The 18,737-nt window shown below is 45.7% G+C and overlaps 1 protein-coding gene and 1 non-coding gene across 4 annotated transcripts in view; one reads left to right on the top strand and one right to left on the bottom strand.

Moving 5' to 3' along the window:
* The window catches only part of PLEKHA7 (pleckstrin homology domain containing A7), a 218,492-nt gene extending 208,719 nt beyond the window's left edge, over nucleotides 1-9,773 (bottom strand). For all 3 annotated transcript variants that reach the window (XM_042905813.1, XM_042905812.1, XM_042905811.1), the window contains exons 1-3: nucleotides 9,688-9,773; nucleotides 9,489-9,565; nucleotides 9,337-9,394 (exon numbers count right to left, since the gene is read on the bottom strand). In XM_042905813.1, the coding sequence (XP_042761747.1) occupies nucleotides 9,337-9,394; nucleotides 9,489-9,565; nucleotides 9,688-9,773 (221 nt within the window). The remainder of the gene's footprint in view (nucleotides 1-9,336; nucleotides 9,395-9,488; nucleotides 9,566-9,687) is intronic.
* A 7,849-nt stretch (nucleotides 9,774-17,622) lies between these two features.
* Nucleotides 17,623-17,728, top strand: LOC122201486. The gene has a single exon (XR_006194197.1). It is a non-coding gene; the product is annotated as a U6 spliceosomal RNA (small nuclear RNA).
* Nucleotides 17,729-18,737: the final 1,009 nt, after the last annotated feature.

Below are 18,737 nucleotides of genomic sequence, written 5' to 3' on the forward strand. Positions count from 1 at the left end.
CACCCAGATTAAGGAGCAGACATCTGTGCAGCCTTCTAAATGCCCAGGAAACAGCCAACCCAGGAGCATTTTCACACCTCATTACCCTGGGCTCTTGGTTTCAAGGTCCCTGCAGCCTGGACAAGGTACCTGTGGCCTTGGGACTGCATAGCCCTGATGGTCAAGGTTACGTAGTGTTGTTGTTTTTAACTAACTTTGAATTTGGAAATCATTTTAAACTTAGAGTTGCAAGAATAGCACAAGGAACCTCCACATACCCCTCACCCAGTCTCACCCATTGTTAACATGTTGTGCCATTTGTTCTATCATCCACTCCCCTCAACACACACACACACACACACACACACACACACACACACACACACAGTTTTTTCTCAGCCACTTAAGAGCAAATACTTCAGTATTTCCCAAAAATGAAGACAACCTTTTAATAACCATAATGGTTATGCAGTTTTTATTAGTCCAAGTTCTGAGTTGAGTCCTATAGTTTGCATGATCCTGACCCAGGCAACCCCAGTTTGAGGACACCAGATTTCTCCATCAGCAGCTGAATGTAATTAGTACTTAGAATGCACATTTCTACCCTACCTCATAGCTGTGTACATGTACAAAGAGGGGCTCACATTTATTGGGCATTTACTAGGTGCCAGGCACTTGCAAAACCATTTACATCAATTAATTCATGCAATCCCCACATTTATCCCTATTTCATTGGTGAGGAGAAAAGGCTTGAAAGGAGTAGGTAACTTACCAAGGACAGGGAGCTGTAACTGGTGGGACTGGAATTAGAATCTGGGAATCTGGAGCCCATGCACCTGCCCATGCACGTACCCACTGCCTCTTTAAACACACTCCCACCACATATACAACCCCTATACATTTTTCTTCATGATTAAGTTGTGCTATGCTTTGGCTTCCAGGAAAACCTGGCCAGCATCCAGGTGACCGGGAGTAGGCTAGATGGGAGACAGAGGGGTGGTCTGGCACAACTCAGTTCAGGCAAAAGACGACCTGAGATCACAACAGCTGCTGATGTTGTCTTCCTTGGGGCCTGTACATTCCTCTTCGGAGACGCATCACTCAGAGAGACTGGAAGACCAATGAGCAGTCTCCCTACACTTCCCTGTCCCTTAAGACTGAACAGGGGAATTGGTGTACCCAAGAGTATATGTTTCTGTTTAGGAAACCACAAAGCCATACGACAAACATGATGCATCTTGATCTTAACAGAAAATACAGGAAGGAATTTTATAGTAAGTTAAATTGAGGGTAAAGTCTACATGGAGTTTTGGATAGTACCCACATTTTGAGGACGTTTACTACCATCCAATCTCCCAGGCAAGTTGGACTTCATCCTCTTCTGTCATTTGTCTGTGGTTGAAAAATCTGAGAAGCCCTTGTCTGAGACAACGAATTGTCCACCTCTTCTCTGAACCCTGAAAAGGCTGACCTAACACAGCATGCAGCTTTAGGAAGTCATTTTACCCCTCTGAGCCCACTTTTCTGCATGAAAAAAATGCAATAATTGTGAGCCTCCAACCAGATAACATTCATGAAGCACTCTGTAAACAATGAAACATTAACCCAAAACACTTCTCGTTTCAGAAAATTGAAACAAATGTTTCGACAGCCACTTAAAAACAAAAGGCAAATAAAACCATATTCCTCCACGTTTCTCCCTCTGCCAATACTTATGCAAGACACCATGCCAGTTTACTGAGCAGAGAGATTCAAACCCATGCTCTCTTCTGAAGAGACAGGAAAACGGGAGCCAACACCTCATTAAATCACAAAATAATCCACATTGTGATGTGCTTTCTCAAAGAGGCTCCTTTTTCTGAAGCCCTATTTTAAGAAGCCCACAGTTTACTCCCATAAATATCGAGAGAATGGACAAAGTTATATCAATGCACCTGAAACCTACACCCACCCTCTTCACACACACAGCACTGTAAATCCGGAGTAGCACCTCTCCCACCATCCATCCCTGTCCTTTCTCTGAAACACATCCCTCCCAAGGGTAAAGAGCCTTAATAAAGAAGCAACTTGCAACTGTTTTTCTTAAAGAGGTTTTCCCAGATCTTTTCTGGGATGGTTTTGAGAGCGTGATACAAATCACAGCTCTTAATCCTTCCTTCTGCTTTCTGCACAACACCACCGTTGTTCCTTATACACAGGACCTAACGTTTCAATCCCTGCGCCAGTTTTCACTCTTGATAAAATAACCAGGAAACGAAACGTAAAGTGTGGGGTTATGCCAAAACTTGCCAAGCTGGGAGAGCCTTTTCTTAACTTTCAACAAGAGGCTTCAGAATTTCCAGTTTAAGTAGATGTATGCTGCAGTTTCACAGAAATTCTTTACACGATTGTTGCTTTCTGGTTTGAAATAAAGTTTCTGGGACTACTGTTCCCAGCGATGAGAAAGATGACAAATGAGAAAGATGGCATATAAATGAACCAACAGGTTGGCACTGTATAAGACAAATTTTATTAACATGAAGTCCAACATTTGTCTGGGGAGAAAAATGTGGCAGACAAGATAGACTTCTTCCCAGAGGGGCCTTGAAAACTGTCCCTTGCATGATGGCATAATTAAATCTCAAGAGGGCAGCTGCCTGGCCCTTCCAGTATTCACAGACTTTTCCAAAGGGCCTTCTATACCTGGTGCCTTACAGCCCACTGAGGGTGGGCTGATATTCTGTCATCCCTGGTTCAGCCTTCATTCCCCAACTCCTCTCTAACTTTCAGAGAAGGGGCGGCTGGGTGGCTCAGTCGGTTAAGGTTAAGTGTCTCAACTTCAGCTCAGGTCATGATTTCACGGTTTGTGAATTTGAACCATCAGGCTCTGTGCTGACAGCTCGGAGCCTGGAGCCTACTTCGGATTCTGTGTCTCCCTCTCTTGCTGTCCTTCCCTGCTCATGCTCGCTCTCTCTCTCTCTCTCTCTCAAAAATATTAATTTTTTTTTTAAATTTCAGAGAAAATGGGTTTGCCGAATACAAAAACACACTCTAGATATTTAGCATTATCTCTAGAAGAATAACTCTTCCGAAGGAGTTTAGCTTAAGGCCTTGGCTCAGGCCTGATCCCCACTCCCTGCCTCCCTGGGACATGTTCTTAATTCCCAGCCACCTAGAGCCCCAAGCCCCACCCAGCCGTCCTGCTCCTCATTCCTGTCCAGGAGAGCCTGACCACCAGCACTCTTGCCCTGTGGTGGGTCAGAGCGGGCATGGTGGTGGTGGCTCAGTGTACAAGGTCATTACCCTCATATTTGCATTCAAAACATGGTATTCCACAATATAGAGATAAACCTGAGAGTCATGATAATAATTTAAATTTTTATTATTTGTTTTTACTTAGTATGACATTGAATAGCCAATAAAAAATACCATGACAAGTTGAGGGGAAAACTACAGAAGAAAGGAAAAAGTTTTATACTTTAATACATTTAAAGGCACCTTTTCTCTGGCTTTTTGAACAAGTGGCCCTGCACTTTCATTTTGCACGGAGTCCTGCAAATCATGCAGCCAGGACCTGCTGCAGTCCAAAGGGCTGGGGAGGGGAAAGTCGGTCTTGCTTCAAGCCTCAGAAATGTTTTTCCCATTAGCCTCACCGGTCTCACTTGGGCATGGGCACCCACAAGGAGAATGGCACCTACATAGGCTGGCCCTGCAAAGCTCCAAAACTAAAACTGAGGAACCTAAAGCTAGAAGAGGACACCAGGGCCTGGCAACCAGGGAGGGAGACAACCAGCAAGGGAACACCAACAGATATCCCACTCTCCAGATGCAGAGCATGAGGTTAGAAGTGAAGAAGCCAGAGGAAGCCAGATCCTACAAGCACTGTTCTTGACAACAAGCATCTACATCCGAGAAGCCTGGGATCCAGGCACCAGATGTAACAGATATAGTTCTGGGCTGCTTCGCATCTTTTACCTTGCCCAGTCCCCCCCCCCAAACCCCTGATCTCTTCCCCAACAAGGAGTTTTGCAAGACCTGGAATATTTACTAAACTCACTGAGTCCCTCAAAACATTACTGCTTCAATAAATACCAAGTGCCTACTCAGAGCCCAGAGCTGGGCTCGGTACCAAAGTCTCAGAGATGCAGAACAGGATACCAGCCTTCAAGGAGCAATCTTGGCACAGGCAGGGTCGCCAAGACCCCTCCTCTCTGCCATTCATTCTCTTTATCAACTCAGGACCTATTCAAAGATTGCTGTAAGGAGAAGCCAACCCACGGGGTGCCACAAAACCCCCAAAGACCAGCCCAGTGTAACATTCTTGCATTCAAGGCCTGTTCTAGAACTTTACTCTCTGGGGTCTCACGTTTGAAAAGGCTGTGCCTGCCAAACTGCTTTTACTAATTAATAATTAATGTCTTCCATTGCTTACTAATCAGACACTTGCACCACTACCAATCAGCTCAGGAAACCAAGAGCTGCTGCCTTTCTCAGGTACCTCAATCCTCAGCAAAAGCAAAGAAGAACTCTGGCCCTGTGAGCCTTGAACAGCCTGACTTAGAGCAATGGCACCTGGCACAGGCTCCTTCAAGTATCAGTGGTGGCTCTCACCTGTGACCTGGGGTCAGAGCTACCACCACTGCTGTGGTTATTAGAGACTGAAGACCTACTTTTGGTCCCAGGTCTAAGCACTCCAGCCAAATCACTGAACCCTCATGGACCTGAGTTTCATCATCTGAAGAACAGGATAATCTCTGCTCTTCTGCTGCTACAGGCATCAAGTAAGAAAAGGTACCAGAAAAAAACCACCTGCCCTTTGCTTTTGGAATGCCAAGATTACTATGAGTTTCCACATCAGTAAACTGGGACTAGTAATAGCTCCTACCTCAACAAATTGTTGTGAAATTTAATCACATAATAGTTATAAAACAGTTCTTGGAATTTTTCAGACTTGAAAAGAAGAGGCTATTACATAATTGCTACTACTATTGTTGCTGTTGCTGTTAATGACACTATTATCTCCATTAATATTATATCTTGCTACCTGGATGAGAGACCCATGGGAAAGTAGAAAAGTTTTAGAGAACAAGAAGCCTTCTTAAAAAGGATAGTAGCATCACCAAGTCTAGAACTGGGGGAACCAGGAGTAGATTCCTCTTATGTTTTGCCTCTAATCCAAAAGTGAACCCAAAGTGCAGAAATCAAAACCAAAATGTTCTGCCTTAGCTCAAGTTTTTATGGCTTAAGAAATGTTCTGTGGGGGCACCTGGGTGGCTCAGTCAGTTAAGCATCTGACTTTGGCTCAGGTCATGATCTCACGGTTCATGGGCTCGAGCCCCGTGTCGGACTCTATGCTGACAGCTCGGAGCCTGGAGCCTGTTTTGGATTGTGTCTCCCTCTCTCCTACTCTCTCTCTCTCAAAAATGAATAATAAACATTAAATTTTTTTTAAAAAAATAAGAAATGTACTGTGGGGGTGCCTGACTGTCTCAGTTGGTAAAGCATGAGGCTCTGAATCTCAGGGTCCTGCGTTCGAGCCCCACATTGGGTAGAGATTACTTTAAAATAAAATACTCTGGATTTTCTCATGTACAGCAGGGCTAAAGAACCTGGATTAAAGAAACGATTTTTAAAAAGAAGAAGCAATGTACTCTGGAGGGTATCAAACATCTGCTAAATATCAGGAGCAACTGGTGGATCCTGAAAACCTCACACAACTTTCCAGACCAAGGATCCATTGGGGGGGGGGGGGGGGAGGAGGGTGGAAACCCAGCTGTTCCAATGCTCCCTCTCACTGAGCCATATTAGACAAGGATACAAAAAAAAAAAAAGAGCATTCAGAAGTGATCGTGGCAAATCTAAGAAAGCTGACTGACTAAAGCAAAGCATTTTTTATGTGAGGAAAAGGAAAACAATCACTCCCAATCCCTTAAATCTCTCTCAAGAAGTTGTCTCAAAAGGAGATAGGAAATACAGTCAGCTGCCACAGTGTCCCAGCCTCCCATATGGCTGGCCTTTGAAGGTAGGGGACCAGACAGACACTGCTTTCCCCTAGGCCTGGGAGGACCCTTGGGGTGGGGAGCCAGGACTTGCTATAGGATAATCACTGGGAACTTCACAGAGTTACCACAGAAGAGTCAGCAGTAGAGATGAAGGTCGGGAGGCTGTGGTAATGGCTGATAGAGTCCTACCCAGCCCTCAAGTCCCCCAACTCAAGACTTAGCCTAGTACTTCATGGAAAAGACAGATACCATCAGACAGGAACACCTACCTCTCCCCTCACTGAACCTATCAACCTCCCAGCATGGGCTCTGGCATGGACGGTCCTTCCTCCCGTAAAATGGGTGAAAGGCCCTATTCCCAGCTGGGACCAGTGAGACTTAAGCTCCGGATCCCTTCCCATTCATCCCCTCAGAAACACTGCTCCAGCAACTGTCCCATCTCTTTCCTACATCATCCACTTCTCCCTCTCTCCTGGATCATTCCCAGAAAAACACAACATGCTCTATCATCTCTCACTAAAAAAACAGACCCCCCCCCCACCTCAAACCTACAACCTCTCTAATCCTCAGCTAATGTCTCAACCCCACTTCATAACCAAACTGCCTGAAAGATTCACCTATACTTATGGACTCCACTTCCATACCCCTGTTTTCTCTTCCACCTACTCCAGTCAAATATTGTCCTTCAAGCTTCTGTGACCCACTCATTCTACTGGGTTTTCTGTTTCCTTTGCTGGATCCACCTCTTTTCCCAACCTCTAAATGCTGCTATGTCCCAAGGCTTAGGTCATCTTTTCTGTCTACACTCTCATTCAAGGTGAGTTCAGTTAATCTTGTGGCCTTGAATACCAGCTATAATACTTAAATATAGCTCTTCGATCCTCTCTCTCCTGAGAATCTGACTAGTTGACATATTCATATCTCAAATGTCAAAACAAGATCTCATGCTCTCCTCCACTCCAAACACTCCTCCCCACAGCCCTCCCATCTCAATGATATGAGTACCATCCACTCAGGTACTTAAGCCTCTGGGAGTCATCTTTGACTTTTCTCTTTCTCTCACAGACTGCATCCAAATCATCAAGTCTGAATCTGACTACTTCTCTTTCTCTCCAGTACTACACCCTCATTCAAATCATCATTAACTCTTGCCTGGACTACAGCAACAGCCTGCTACTACTATCCTGCCCCTACCAGTTGCCCACCTACATACAGTCCACTCTACAGCAGGTAGAATGGTCTTTCTAAAAATGCAAATCAAATCACATTGCTCCCCTGCTTCAAACCCTCCAATAATTTCTCGCTGGGCTTAAAATAAAGTTTAAAGCCCCTTCCTCTGGCTCTACACCATTTAGCTCTTTCCTATCTGTAACCTCTTCTGTTGCTACTTTCTCCTTTGTTCACCACATTCCAGCCACACTGGCCTCTCCACTCTTCGAACTTGAACTTGAAGCTTTACAGCCCTTACTTTAATAGAACTGACTGTTCTATGGGGCGCCTGGGTGGCTCAGTTGGTTAAGCGTCCAACTTCAGCTCAGGTCATGATCTCACGGTTTGTGGGTTCAAGCCTCACATCAGGCTCTGTGCTGACAGCTCACAGCCTGAAGCCTGCTTCATATTCTGTGTCTCCCTCTCTCTCTGCCCCTCCCCTGCTCGTGCTGTCTGTCTCTGTCTCTCAAAAACAAATAAACGTTAAAAACAATTTAAAAAAAAAAAACAGAATTGGCTGTTCTCTTCTGGAAATGCTTTGCCACCTCATCAACACAAGGATGGCTCTTTCCTGTCATCCAAATTTTACCTTAAATGTCACCTATTCAGAAACAGCACTGATCTCTCAATCCAACCATACCACCCAGTCACTTGATATCACATGATGTTATTTTCATTTTCTGCACAGTAGTTACCACTGACATTATTCTTGTTTGGGGGAGGGGGGAGGAGTTGTTTAGTTTTTTTGTTTAGTTTTTTTTTCCTTATTGTCTGCTCCCTCTTCCCACTAGACTTCAAGCTCCATGAGCATCCAGATCTTGTCTGCCTCATTCATTTCTGCACTTCCAATGCCTAGAACAATGAGGAACACACAAGGAGAAATCTAATAAAGATCAATAAAATGCAGTATGAGCCACACAGGCCCACTAACTGGGAGGTTCTAAGGTTCCAGCCAGCTCCTCAACTTCTCTCTCAAACACAGAGGTGAGGCAGGACAGCAGGACCCCAGCCAGTCCCAGTGTTCACTTGTATAAATCTCATCCATCAGAATTTCAAACATCCTGCAAGAGCCCAAACCAGGATAGGAGGATCCGGGATTTTCTGTGACCATCTTAGCTTCGACTATGCTGCTCCGCTACCGACTAGCAGTGTTCCCAGTTGAAGAAAAGAATTCTGACTCACAGGCCCCCAAAAGTAAGAGTCAGACCACCGTCCAGACCTTGGCTAGTTAATTCATTCAGTAAACAAAGATTTACCGAGTGCCTACTCTGTGCCAGGCACTGGGCAAAGGATCAAAAGCTGCTCCTGACCTCATGGAGCTGACTGGCGAGCACACAGACGGTTACAGAGAAACGGGGCAACACAGGTACACGCCCAGAGTGGGAAAGTAAGGGCCACACTGGTGCTCGCGGCTGCACCGCGCCCTGGCTTACGGCTCCCCGGATTTCATCTCTACAGACCCAGGTCTAGGGTAACCTGGCTAGTGGCACAACGCTCGCGGGCTTTTTCGGAACAGCTACCGCTTGACTAGCGGAGACAAGAGTGACTGTCCCTGTGGAGCACCGGCTTTCAGAGACGCACAGTGCTCGAGGAATATTATTGGCCGATGGGTTCCCTCCCCACGCTCACCCCTCCCCTGCAGGCCCGCGCTCAGGATGGGGAGGGGGCCGAGGTTCCGACTCTCCGCCACCGTCCCAGAGAACGAGGTCGAAACCAAAGCGTCCTCTCTACTCCCCGCTCCCCTCCCTCTCTACTCCCCACTCCCCAGACCCCAGTACTCGGACCCCAGGCGCAACCCCCCACCCTGGTGGGGCACCTCCCGGCTCCGTGCGGCCCGAGACCCCAGCGGGGAGGCGTGTCCGGGCCCTCACACCCGGGCCCGAATCCCTCCCAACTACAGGACCAGCGGGTAGTTTGCGGCCCCCGCCTCCTCTGCCGGCCGGATTCCGGCCCCCCTTGGAGATACGGACCCCACCGACCCCCTCCCCGTGCCCGCCACACAACTCCAGCACACAAAACCCCACAAGAGAGCGGCCGCGGCGCTGTGCGCGCCAACTCGCCCGGGACCCGCGCGGGAGGCGGGAGGCGGGAGGCGGGGGCGCGCGGCGGGAACCGGTCGGGCCCCGCTGCACAGGTGCGAGCCCAGCGCGGCGCCCCGGTCACTCACTCGATGAAGTAGCTGGCGCCCTCCTCCGTGAAGCCCTCCTCCCAGCCGCGGGGCAGGTCTGCGGAAATGCCAAAAAGAGTCAGGTCAAACTTGGGCCGCCCGGGCGCGCGCCCCCCGAGTGCCGCCCCCCACCCCGCCTGCCCCGCGCCTACCTGAGCGGATCATGTGGCCCGAGTTGACGGGCTCCCCGGTGCGCGGGTGCAGCCAGGTCGTGCGGCGGAGCTCGTCACTGCGGGAGAGAGGTGCACCTGTTAGCGCCGCCGCCGCTCTGGGGGCGCCCGCCCGGCCCCGCACCCCTCCCGGCCCGCGCCCCCGCCCGCGTGCCCGCGTGCCCGCTTGCCCGCGCCGCACTTGATGAAGAAGACGCGGCCGTCCCGGCACACGCCGTAGGACCAGTGCTCAGGTAAAGTGTCCCGCCCGACCGCCGCCGCCGCCATGTTCGCCGAGCGCGGAGCCGCCGCGGCCGCCGCGGGGCGGGGGAGAGGGGGCGGGGGCGGAGGCGGGGGAGGGGGCGGCGCGGGCGGCGGGCCGGCGGGCTCGGCCTGCGCGGGCCCGGGCGGCGACCCGGGGCGCTCCATCGCGGCGCGCGGCGACGTCCGGGCAGTCCCCAGTTACGGCGCGGCCGCGGGAGTTCGCCGCACCGGCCGACCCGAGCGCGGTGGCCGCGGCCTTTGTCCCCGCGCCTTCCCCGCCCCCCGCCGGCCGGCCCGGGCGCGCCCGCCGCGCGCCCCTTGGCCCCTGAGGCCCTGAGGCCCCGAGACCCGGGCGGGGCCGAGGGCCGCTGTTGGGGCGCCTCGGGCAAACTCCGGAAACTAGGTGCACCCCGAACGCTCCAGTAAGCCCCACCCGACTTCCACGACAAATGTGCCTCCAGGAACTTCTGGAGTTCTTTCTGAACCATGCAAACCTAAACAGGTTCCATCCATATTCCGAGCCTCGGTGTGTTCCTTTCTCTGTAAAATAAAGTCAATAGTAAGTACCACAAGAGATCGTTGGGTAGATTCTATGAAGTTTCTATGGTGTAGAGTAATTGGCCCCTGGCCCCCAGCAGGTGCTCTATTAATGCCAGGTCAAGCGTGATTTCATTTTCCCAAGTTTTCAGCTGGGATATGAAGCAGGAGAGGGCAGGTTCTCTCCTCACACACCTCACACACTCACACAGCCCTGAAGTTACCGGGATTGTAGGCTTCTTCTGCCTTTAATTCCTGTCAAGTGACAGAAAGAGACGCTGTGGACCTGGCTGCATCTGTCTGTCTTTAGAAGAGCAGACCCTACAGTCCGGGCCTTTAGTGGGGGCTCTGGGAAGTTCTTTACATGGCTGCAGCCTTCTCATAGTCAGGCCTATGCTGGGAACTCAGCTCCTGGGGGATCCGTCCCCTGACCCCTTTGTCCAAAAGAGGCCCTTCTCCTCCCTTCACCATCCCATTACTTGTGTGCACTTAATTGATATTCTTATGCATGTGTGTGTGTTTATTGCCTTGTATGTTGTATATCAGCCCCTCCCCCCCCCCCCCCCACACACACACACACTAAAATGTCTGCTGCATGATAAGAGGGACCTTGCTCTGTCCCATATACTGCCATATTCCCAGTGCTTGGAACAGTGCCTGGCTCCTGTGTGCATTCAATAAATGCTGAAAAAGTGCATACAACCCTTTCTGCACTGACACCCCTGTACGCTGAGCATGAACAGAAAGGAAGCTGGGCTCTGGGAGATGTCAAGCCGAACCTTCAAGCGGCATAGGCTGTAGTTAGTGGAAAGAGGAAACTGTAGGTAGTATGGGCACTGTTATTCAGAAAAGCACCCCAGACAGGTGAAAATCAGTTGGGCCCAGAAGGACTGCTCAGGTTTGACTGAGAAGAGAGCACCCCAGAGGAGAAGGATGGGAGAGCAAACACAGGCTCATGGGAAGGGTATGGGATGTTGAAGAGACCATAAAGGTTCCCTTCCTTGAGACAAACAGTGGTATTGGGGAAGGAGGTTGGTATGAGTTACAAGGAGGAAGTGGGGGGTGGGTGGGGGCAGGGGGACACCTAGCTGGCTCAGTCTGTGAAATGTGTGGCTCTTGACCTCAGGGTCATGGGTTTGAGCCCCACGATGAGTATAGAAAATGCTTAAATATGGGGCGCCTGGGTGGTTCAGTCGGTTGGGCGTCCGACTTCGGCTCAGGTCATGATCTCACGGTCTGTGAGTTCAAGCCCCGCATCGGGCTCTGTGCTGACAGCTCAGAGCCTGGAGCCTGTTTCAGATTCTGTGTCTCCCTCTCTCTCTGACCTTCCCCCATTCATGCTCTGTCTCTCTCTGTCTCAAAAATGAATAAACGTTAAAAAAAATTTAGAAAATGCTTAAATAAATAAAATTGTTTCAAAATCTCGAAAGAAAGAAAGGGTTGGTGTGATTGTGGAGAACACTAAACACCTGTCTGAAAGGACCTCTTGCCTTTGAGGAGGTGCTTGAGCAAATGACAATAAGAAAGTTGTGTTTTTATTCTTTTCTTTTTAAGTTTATTTATTTATTTTGAGATAGAGCACAAACAGGTGAGGGGCAGAGAAGGAGAGACACAATCCCAAGCAGGCTCCACACCATCAGCGCAGAGTCTGATGCAGGACTCGAACTCACAAAATGCAAGATCATTGAGCCAAGGTCAAGAGTCAGACACTTCAGTCACTCAGGTACCCCAGTTGTGTTTTTATTCTTAAATGTTAATTTAAGATAATAACGAAATAGGCAAAAGATACGAACACAGTTCACAGAAAAGTAATACAAGTGTCTTTTAAACAAATGAAAGATACTCAAACATCTCGTAATAGGAGAAATGCAGATTAAAATTAAATTGAGAAAGCATAAGAGACTGTTAAAAACTGAGAACAAACTGAGGGTTGATGGGGGGTGGGAGGGAGGGGAGGGTGGGTGATGGGTATTGAGGAGGGTACCTTTTGGGATGAGCACTGGGTGTTGTATGAAAACCAATTTGACAATAAATTTCATATATTAAATAAAAAAATTAAATTAAATTAAATTGAGATACTATTTTTTTTAATGTTTACTTATGGGGGGGGGGGGAGACAATGAGTGGGGGAGGGTCAGAGAGAGAGAATCCTAAGCAGGCTTTGTGCTGACAGCACAGAGCCCGACGCAGGGCTCAGTCTCACAAACCATGAAATCATGACCTGAGCCAAAATCAAGAGCTGGACGTTTAACCAACTGAGACACCCAGGCACCCCAAGATAGTATTTTTTTTAGATAACAGGTTGGCAAAAATGTGCATTGTAGAGAAAGACATTCGTATTCATTGTTGGTGGGACTACAAAATGGTTGTCTCTTTGAAGGCAATTTGGCGACAGCTATTACAATTTATTTTTTTTTAATTTGTTTTGTTTTTTTTTTAATGTTTATTTATTTTTGAGACAGAGAGAGACAGAGCATGAATGGGGGAGGGACAGAGAGAGAGGGAGACACAGAATCGGAAGCAGGCTCCAGGCTCTGAGCCATCAGCCCAGAGCCTGACGCGGGGCTCGAACTCATGAACCGTGAGATCGTGACCTGAGCTGAAGTCGGACGCTCAACCGACTGAGCCACCCAGGCGCCCCAGCTATTACATTTTAAATGCATATATCTTTTGACCTAGCAATTCCGCTGCTAGAAATTTATCTTACATTAGTGCTCACACAGAGACATAAAGACCTGTGTACCAGAGTATTCACTGCAGCAGTGTCAATAGTTACAAAAGACTGGATGCAACCTAAATGTCTATCAAAAAAGAACAGGTTCATGTGGTGATGGATGTTAACTAGACATCATGGTGGTATTTTGCAACATATACAGATATTGAATCATTCTGTTGTATACATGAAACTAATACAATGTCATGTGTCAATTATGCCTCAATTTAAATACAAAAGAATAGATAAATTATGTCATACTTGGGGTGCCTGGATGGCTCAGTCAGTTGAGCATCCGACTTTGGCTCTGGTCATGATCTCAGGGTTTGTGGGTTTGAGCCCCGCATCAGACTCTGTGCTGACAGCTCAGAGCCTGGAGCCTGCTTCGGATTCTGTGTCTCCCTCTCTCTGCCCCTCCTCTGCTCATGGTCTCTCTCTGTCTCTCAAAAATAAAATAAAAGTTAAAAAAAATTTTTTTTAATTATATTATACTCTTACAATGGGATGCTATACAGCTGTTAAAAAGAATGAGCTAGATGTTATGTACTGATATAGAATGGTCTCCAAGACATTAAGGGGAACACAAGATGCAGAACTGAGTATATGGTATACTACTATTAATATATAGGGAGCATCATGGTTGAATAAGATATCCCTTGTTTGTGCCCCACCCCCAACAACAATAATTTAGCATCTATCCATGGACAAAAGTGCTCTTGTGGGAGCTGTGGGATCCAGCACCATAGGCCAGTGGACCTGGGAAAAGTCTCATCCACATGTTGCATTGGGAAATAGGCGTACATACGTTGGTCCCAGTGTGGACCCTGCAGTGGCCCATGAATCAACTCCCTCCCCTCTCAGCCACAGTCCAGGATCCCCTGGAAAACAGCATCTTATACAATCACTTATGGCTGAGAGCGTCTTATTGTAGAAGTCCAGGTTTCCAGCAAAGAAGTTCTAGCGTACAGCTGGAGGAAAAACACAAGTTTAGATGCATTGGAAAGGCAGCTATTAAAGACTAGAGGAGGTGAGTGCTCTTTCAAAGATGGAGAGAGCAATATAAAACTTCAAGGAATGTGAAACATGGATCACAATCATCTTTCAGTAACCAGTCTCGACATGGGGGTCTTTCAGTCTCAATCATCAGTCACAATCATCTTTCAGTCCCAACATGGAGACCTGCAATTTACCCAACAGATAATTTGAAATACCTGTTTTAGGGAAACTCAGTGAGCTACAGGAAAACACAGAAAGGCAATTTGATGAAATCAAGAAAACAGTACATGAACAAAACGAGAAGTTTAACAAAGAGATAGAAATCACAAAAAAGAACCAAACAAAAAATTCTAGAGCTGGAGAATACAATGAATGAAATGAAAACTGCAATAGACACATCAACGGCAGGATGGATTTGAGAAGAGAGAATCTGTTAGAAGATAGGAACTTTGAAATTATGTAGTCAGAGGAGAACAAAATAAAAAAGATGAAAAGGAGTGAAGATAGCCTACATGAATTATGGCAAACCATCAAAAGAAATAATTTATGAATTCTGGAGTTCCAGAGTGAGAAGGGAGAAGAAAGGTTATTTAAAGAAATAATGGCTGGGGCGCCTGGGTGGCTCAGTTGGTTAAGTGTTTGCCTCTTGATTTTGGCTTAGGTCATGATCTCATGGCCCGTGAGTTCAAGCCCTGAGTTGGGCTCTTCACTGATAGCACAGAGCCTGCTTGGGATTCTCTCTTTCTCCCTCTCTCTCCTGTGCCTGTGCTCTCTTTCTCAAAATAAATGAATAAACTTAAAAAAATAGAAAAGAAATAATAGCTAAGAACTGCCCAAATCTGGTGAAAGATTTGGATATCCAAGTTCAAGAAGCTCATAGGTCACCAAATGAACTCAAAGAGATCCTCTCCAAGACATATTATAATAAAATTGTCAAAAATCAAAGTTAAAAAAGGAATCTTAAAAGCAGGAAGAGAAAAGAAGCTTATAACATACAAGGAACCTCCCCCATAAGGCAGTCAGAATCTCAGCAGAAACCTCACAGCCTCAGAGAGAATGAGATGATATATTCAAACTGCTAAAAGAAAAAAACCTGCCAACCAAGAATACTCTATTTGGCAAAGTTATCCTTCAGAAATGAAGAAGAAATAAAGAATTTTCCAGAAAAACAAAAGCTAAGGAAGTCTATCACTGCTAGACCTGTCTTATAAGAAATGCTGAAAGGAGTCCTTTAAACTGAAATGAAAGGATACTAATTAGTAGCAAGAAAACACATCAATAGATGAGTGAATAAAGAAGTTTTGAGATATCTATAGATACAGGTATCTATATCTATATGAGAATATATATATATTCTCATATATAGTGATATATGAGATATATACATATATATACACACATATATACATGTATATGTATATACATATGTATATGTGTGTATGTATATGTATGTCTGTGTACATATGTATATATATACATATATGTGTATATATACATATATATATCTCCAACAAATAAGAATAATGTATATTATATATATATATATATATATATATATATATATATATATATATATCTCATACAAATAAGAATAATATTTAGTCATGCAGGAGAAGGAAATCCTGCCACTTATGACAACAAGGATATACCCTGAGGGCATTATGCTAAGTGAAATAAGTCAGAGAAAAATAAATACTGTGTGATATCACTTATATGCAGAATATAAACTCATAACTCATAGAAACAGAGTAGAATGCTAAATGCCAGAGGGTGGGGGATACGGGGAGATGTTTATCAAAGGGTACAAACATCCAGTTTTAAGTTGTGGGGATCTAATATACAGCATGGTGGTTATAGTTAACAATTCTGTATTATATACTTGAAAGTTGCTAAGAGACTAGATCTTAAATGTTCTCACCACAAAAAAGTAATTATGTAAGGTGATAGAGCTGTTCACTAATACTACTGTAGTAATCATTTCACAATACCTAAGTATGAAATCAACACGTTATACTTGTTAAACTTACTCTGTCAACTTTATCTAAATAAAACTAATATATAAATACAAATATGTATAGTCCCTAGATGAAAACACAAGAACAGGTAAGGTGATTGTTTCAGTGATAGCAGTGGGAAGAGACTTACTTTTTCTTGTGTCCCTTTTTGTACTGTTTGATATTTTTACCATTTAAAACATATACGTAGGATTGGCAGTGAGCAGAGCTTGAAGTGGCTGATGGGGCTTTGGAGATGGACAGCCAGATTCTTTATGATGACTACCTGGCGGTTTTCCTACATGCCTGTGAGAATCCCCCAGCATGAATTCCTCCTCAGAAGATGGTACACCATACACACTACAGCGATGAGCTGAGACACAGTTTCTGCCCCCAGTCCTCCCACTGACAAAGCCCCCTGGAGCTCAGCTGGGACTTAACATCCAAAGAGGAAGGGCCTCCCAGCTAGGTGACTTCTTTTCAAGATGACTCCTGACCTTGATGCACACTGAACAGGACTTCAGAAAAGAGACCAAACCCTAGCTGTGAATGATGTGGATTTCTAAGATATTGAGCTCAGCAAGGCTGTTGAGATCCTGAAGACAGCCAGCAAAATCAGCACATGTGTCTGCTTCTCTCTGTACAAGTGAAGGAGAGGACTATACACTGGAGAGTTGCAACCCACAGCCCTCCACTTGGAATCTTCTGGGGAAAAGCTGACAAGGCCCCAGGGAAGCCATTTGGGAAACTACTCTCAGCCCATCCCTGGCAGAGTGGAGTGGGGAGGATGGGGTGACAGTGAGACCCTGACCTGAGCCCACTAGCCAAATGCATCATCCGAACTACTGTACTTTTAGTGACCTGGTTTTCTAGGTGAGCTTCTTTCCCTGGATGGAGAAGGATGATGACATCTAGGTACAACCTAGCCTGTGGAGAACTCTGCTAGGAAAAGCAACTGACATTTACCAAATACCATGTTTTAGACATTTACATATATGTCATATCATTTTCATTAGAGTATAGAAATCAGTAGAAAAAAGAATCTTGAGGCCTCCCATCCAATCTGCCTGGCCATCTCCTCCAATCTTTATATTACCAGTCTCATACACTTTGGAGATTCCAGTGAGACCTTGTTTCCCCCTCTTCTTCCTTCTTCTATTCTCTACCCCCGCCAAAAGTAAAATGCAACATTGAAGGGAAAAAAATATATGTATATTTAAGGATAAAATAATATAATTCATCAAGAAAGCCAATAAGAAATACCATGAAGTTATTTCAATAAATGCCAAAAGATGTATTTGATAAAACCATCACTATTTAAAAAATTATGTTAGAATCTAAGATTAAAAACAGTGACAATATCAAATGCTAGTGAATATGCAGAGAAACTGCATCCTGGAAAATAATTTGGGAATTTCTTTAAAAAATAAACATTCACTTAACCAGCATGGTAACCATACATGGTTACCAGTATGACCCAGCAATCCTATTCCTGGACATTTATCTCAGAGAAATGAAGCATATATCCTTGTAAAAGCTTCTGCATGATTGGTCAGAGCAGGTTTTTGTAATAGACAAAAACTGGAAACAAAATATTCTATAATAGGTGAATGGTTTAAAAAACTGTGGTACAGTGCTCACTTCGGCAGCACATACACTAAAATGGGAACAATACAGTGAAGATTAACATGGTCCCTGCACAAGGAGGCTTGCAAATTCATAAAGTCTTCCATATTTAAAAAACAACACAAGGGGCGCCTGGGTGGCTCAGTCGGTTAAGCGTCCGACTTCGGCTCAGATCATGATCTCGCGGTCTGTGAGTTCGAGCCCCGCGTCGGGCTCTGTGCTGACAGCTCAGAGCCTGGAGCCTGCTTCGGATTCTGTGTCTTCCTCTCTCTCTGACCCTCCCCCGTTCATGCTCTGTCTCTCTCTGTCTCAAAAATAAATAAACATTTAAAATAAACAAATAAATAATAAATAAAAAATAAAAAACAACACAAAACAAAAGTTGGTACATCTGTACTATGGAATACTACCTGGTAATAAAAAGGAACAAACTATTAATACAACAACTTGAATGACCTTCAGGCAATATGCTGAAAGAGCCAATTTGAAAAGGTTACATATTATTTGATACTACCACATTTTCAAAATAAAAAAATACAGAGAAGGGCGCCTGGATGGCTCAACCAGTTAAGCCTCCGACTTTGGCTCAGGTCATGATCTCACCAACCATGAGTTCAAGCCCCACATCAGGCTCTGTGCTGACAGCTCAGAGCCTGGAGCCTGCTTCAGGTTCTGTGCCTCCCTCTCTCTCTGCCCCTTACCCGCTTATGCGCGCGCTCTCTCTCTCTCTCTCTCTCTCTCAAAAATAAAATAAAAACATAAACAAACAAACAAAAATAGAAAGAGAGATGGAGAACTGATCAGTGGTTGCCAGGACTTAGGGATGGTGCTGGAGAGGGGAAAGATGACCATAAAGGAATGGCATGGGGAAAGTCTTTGTAGTGAAGAAACAGTTCTGTATCTTGCTTGCAATGGTGGCTACACAAGTGGATCAAATGACTATAGAAGTAGACACACACATTGTACCAATGTCAGTTTTCTGCTTTTGCTATTGTCCTGTAGTTACATAAGATGTCACCATCGGGGAACTGGATGAAAAGTAAACAGATACCTCCCTACTGTCTTTGCAAAATTCTGTGAATCTATAATTATCTCAAAATAAGAAATTTTTAAAAAGTATTA

Source organism: Panthera leo, chromosome D1 (assembly GCF_018350215.1).
Source record: "Panthera leo isolate Ple1 chromosome D1, P.leo_Ple1_pat1.1, whole genome shotgun sequence".
In the NCBI taxonomy this organism is placed as follows: Eukaryota; Metazoa; Chordata; class Mammalia; order Carnivora; family Felidae; genus Panthera; species Panthera leo.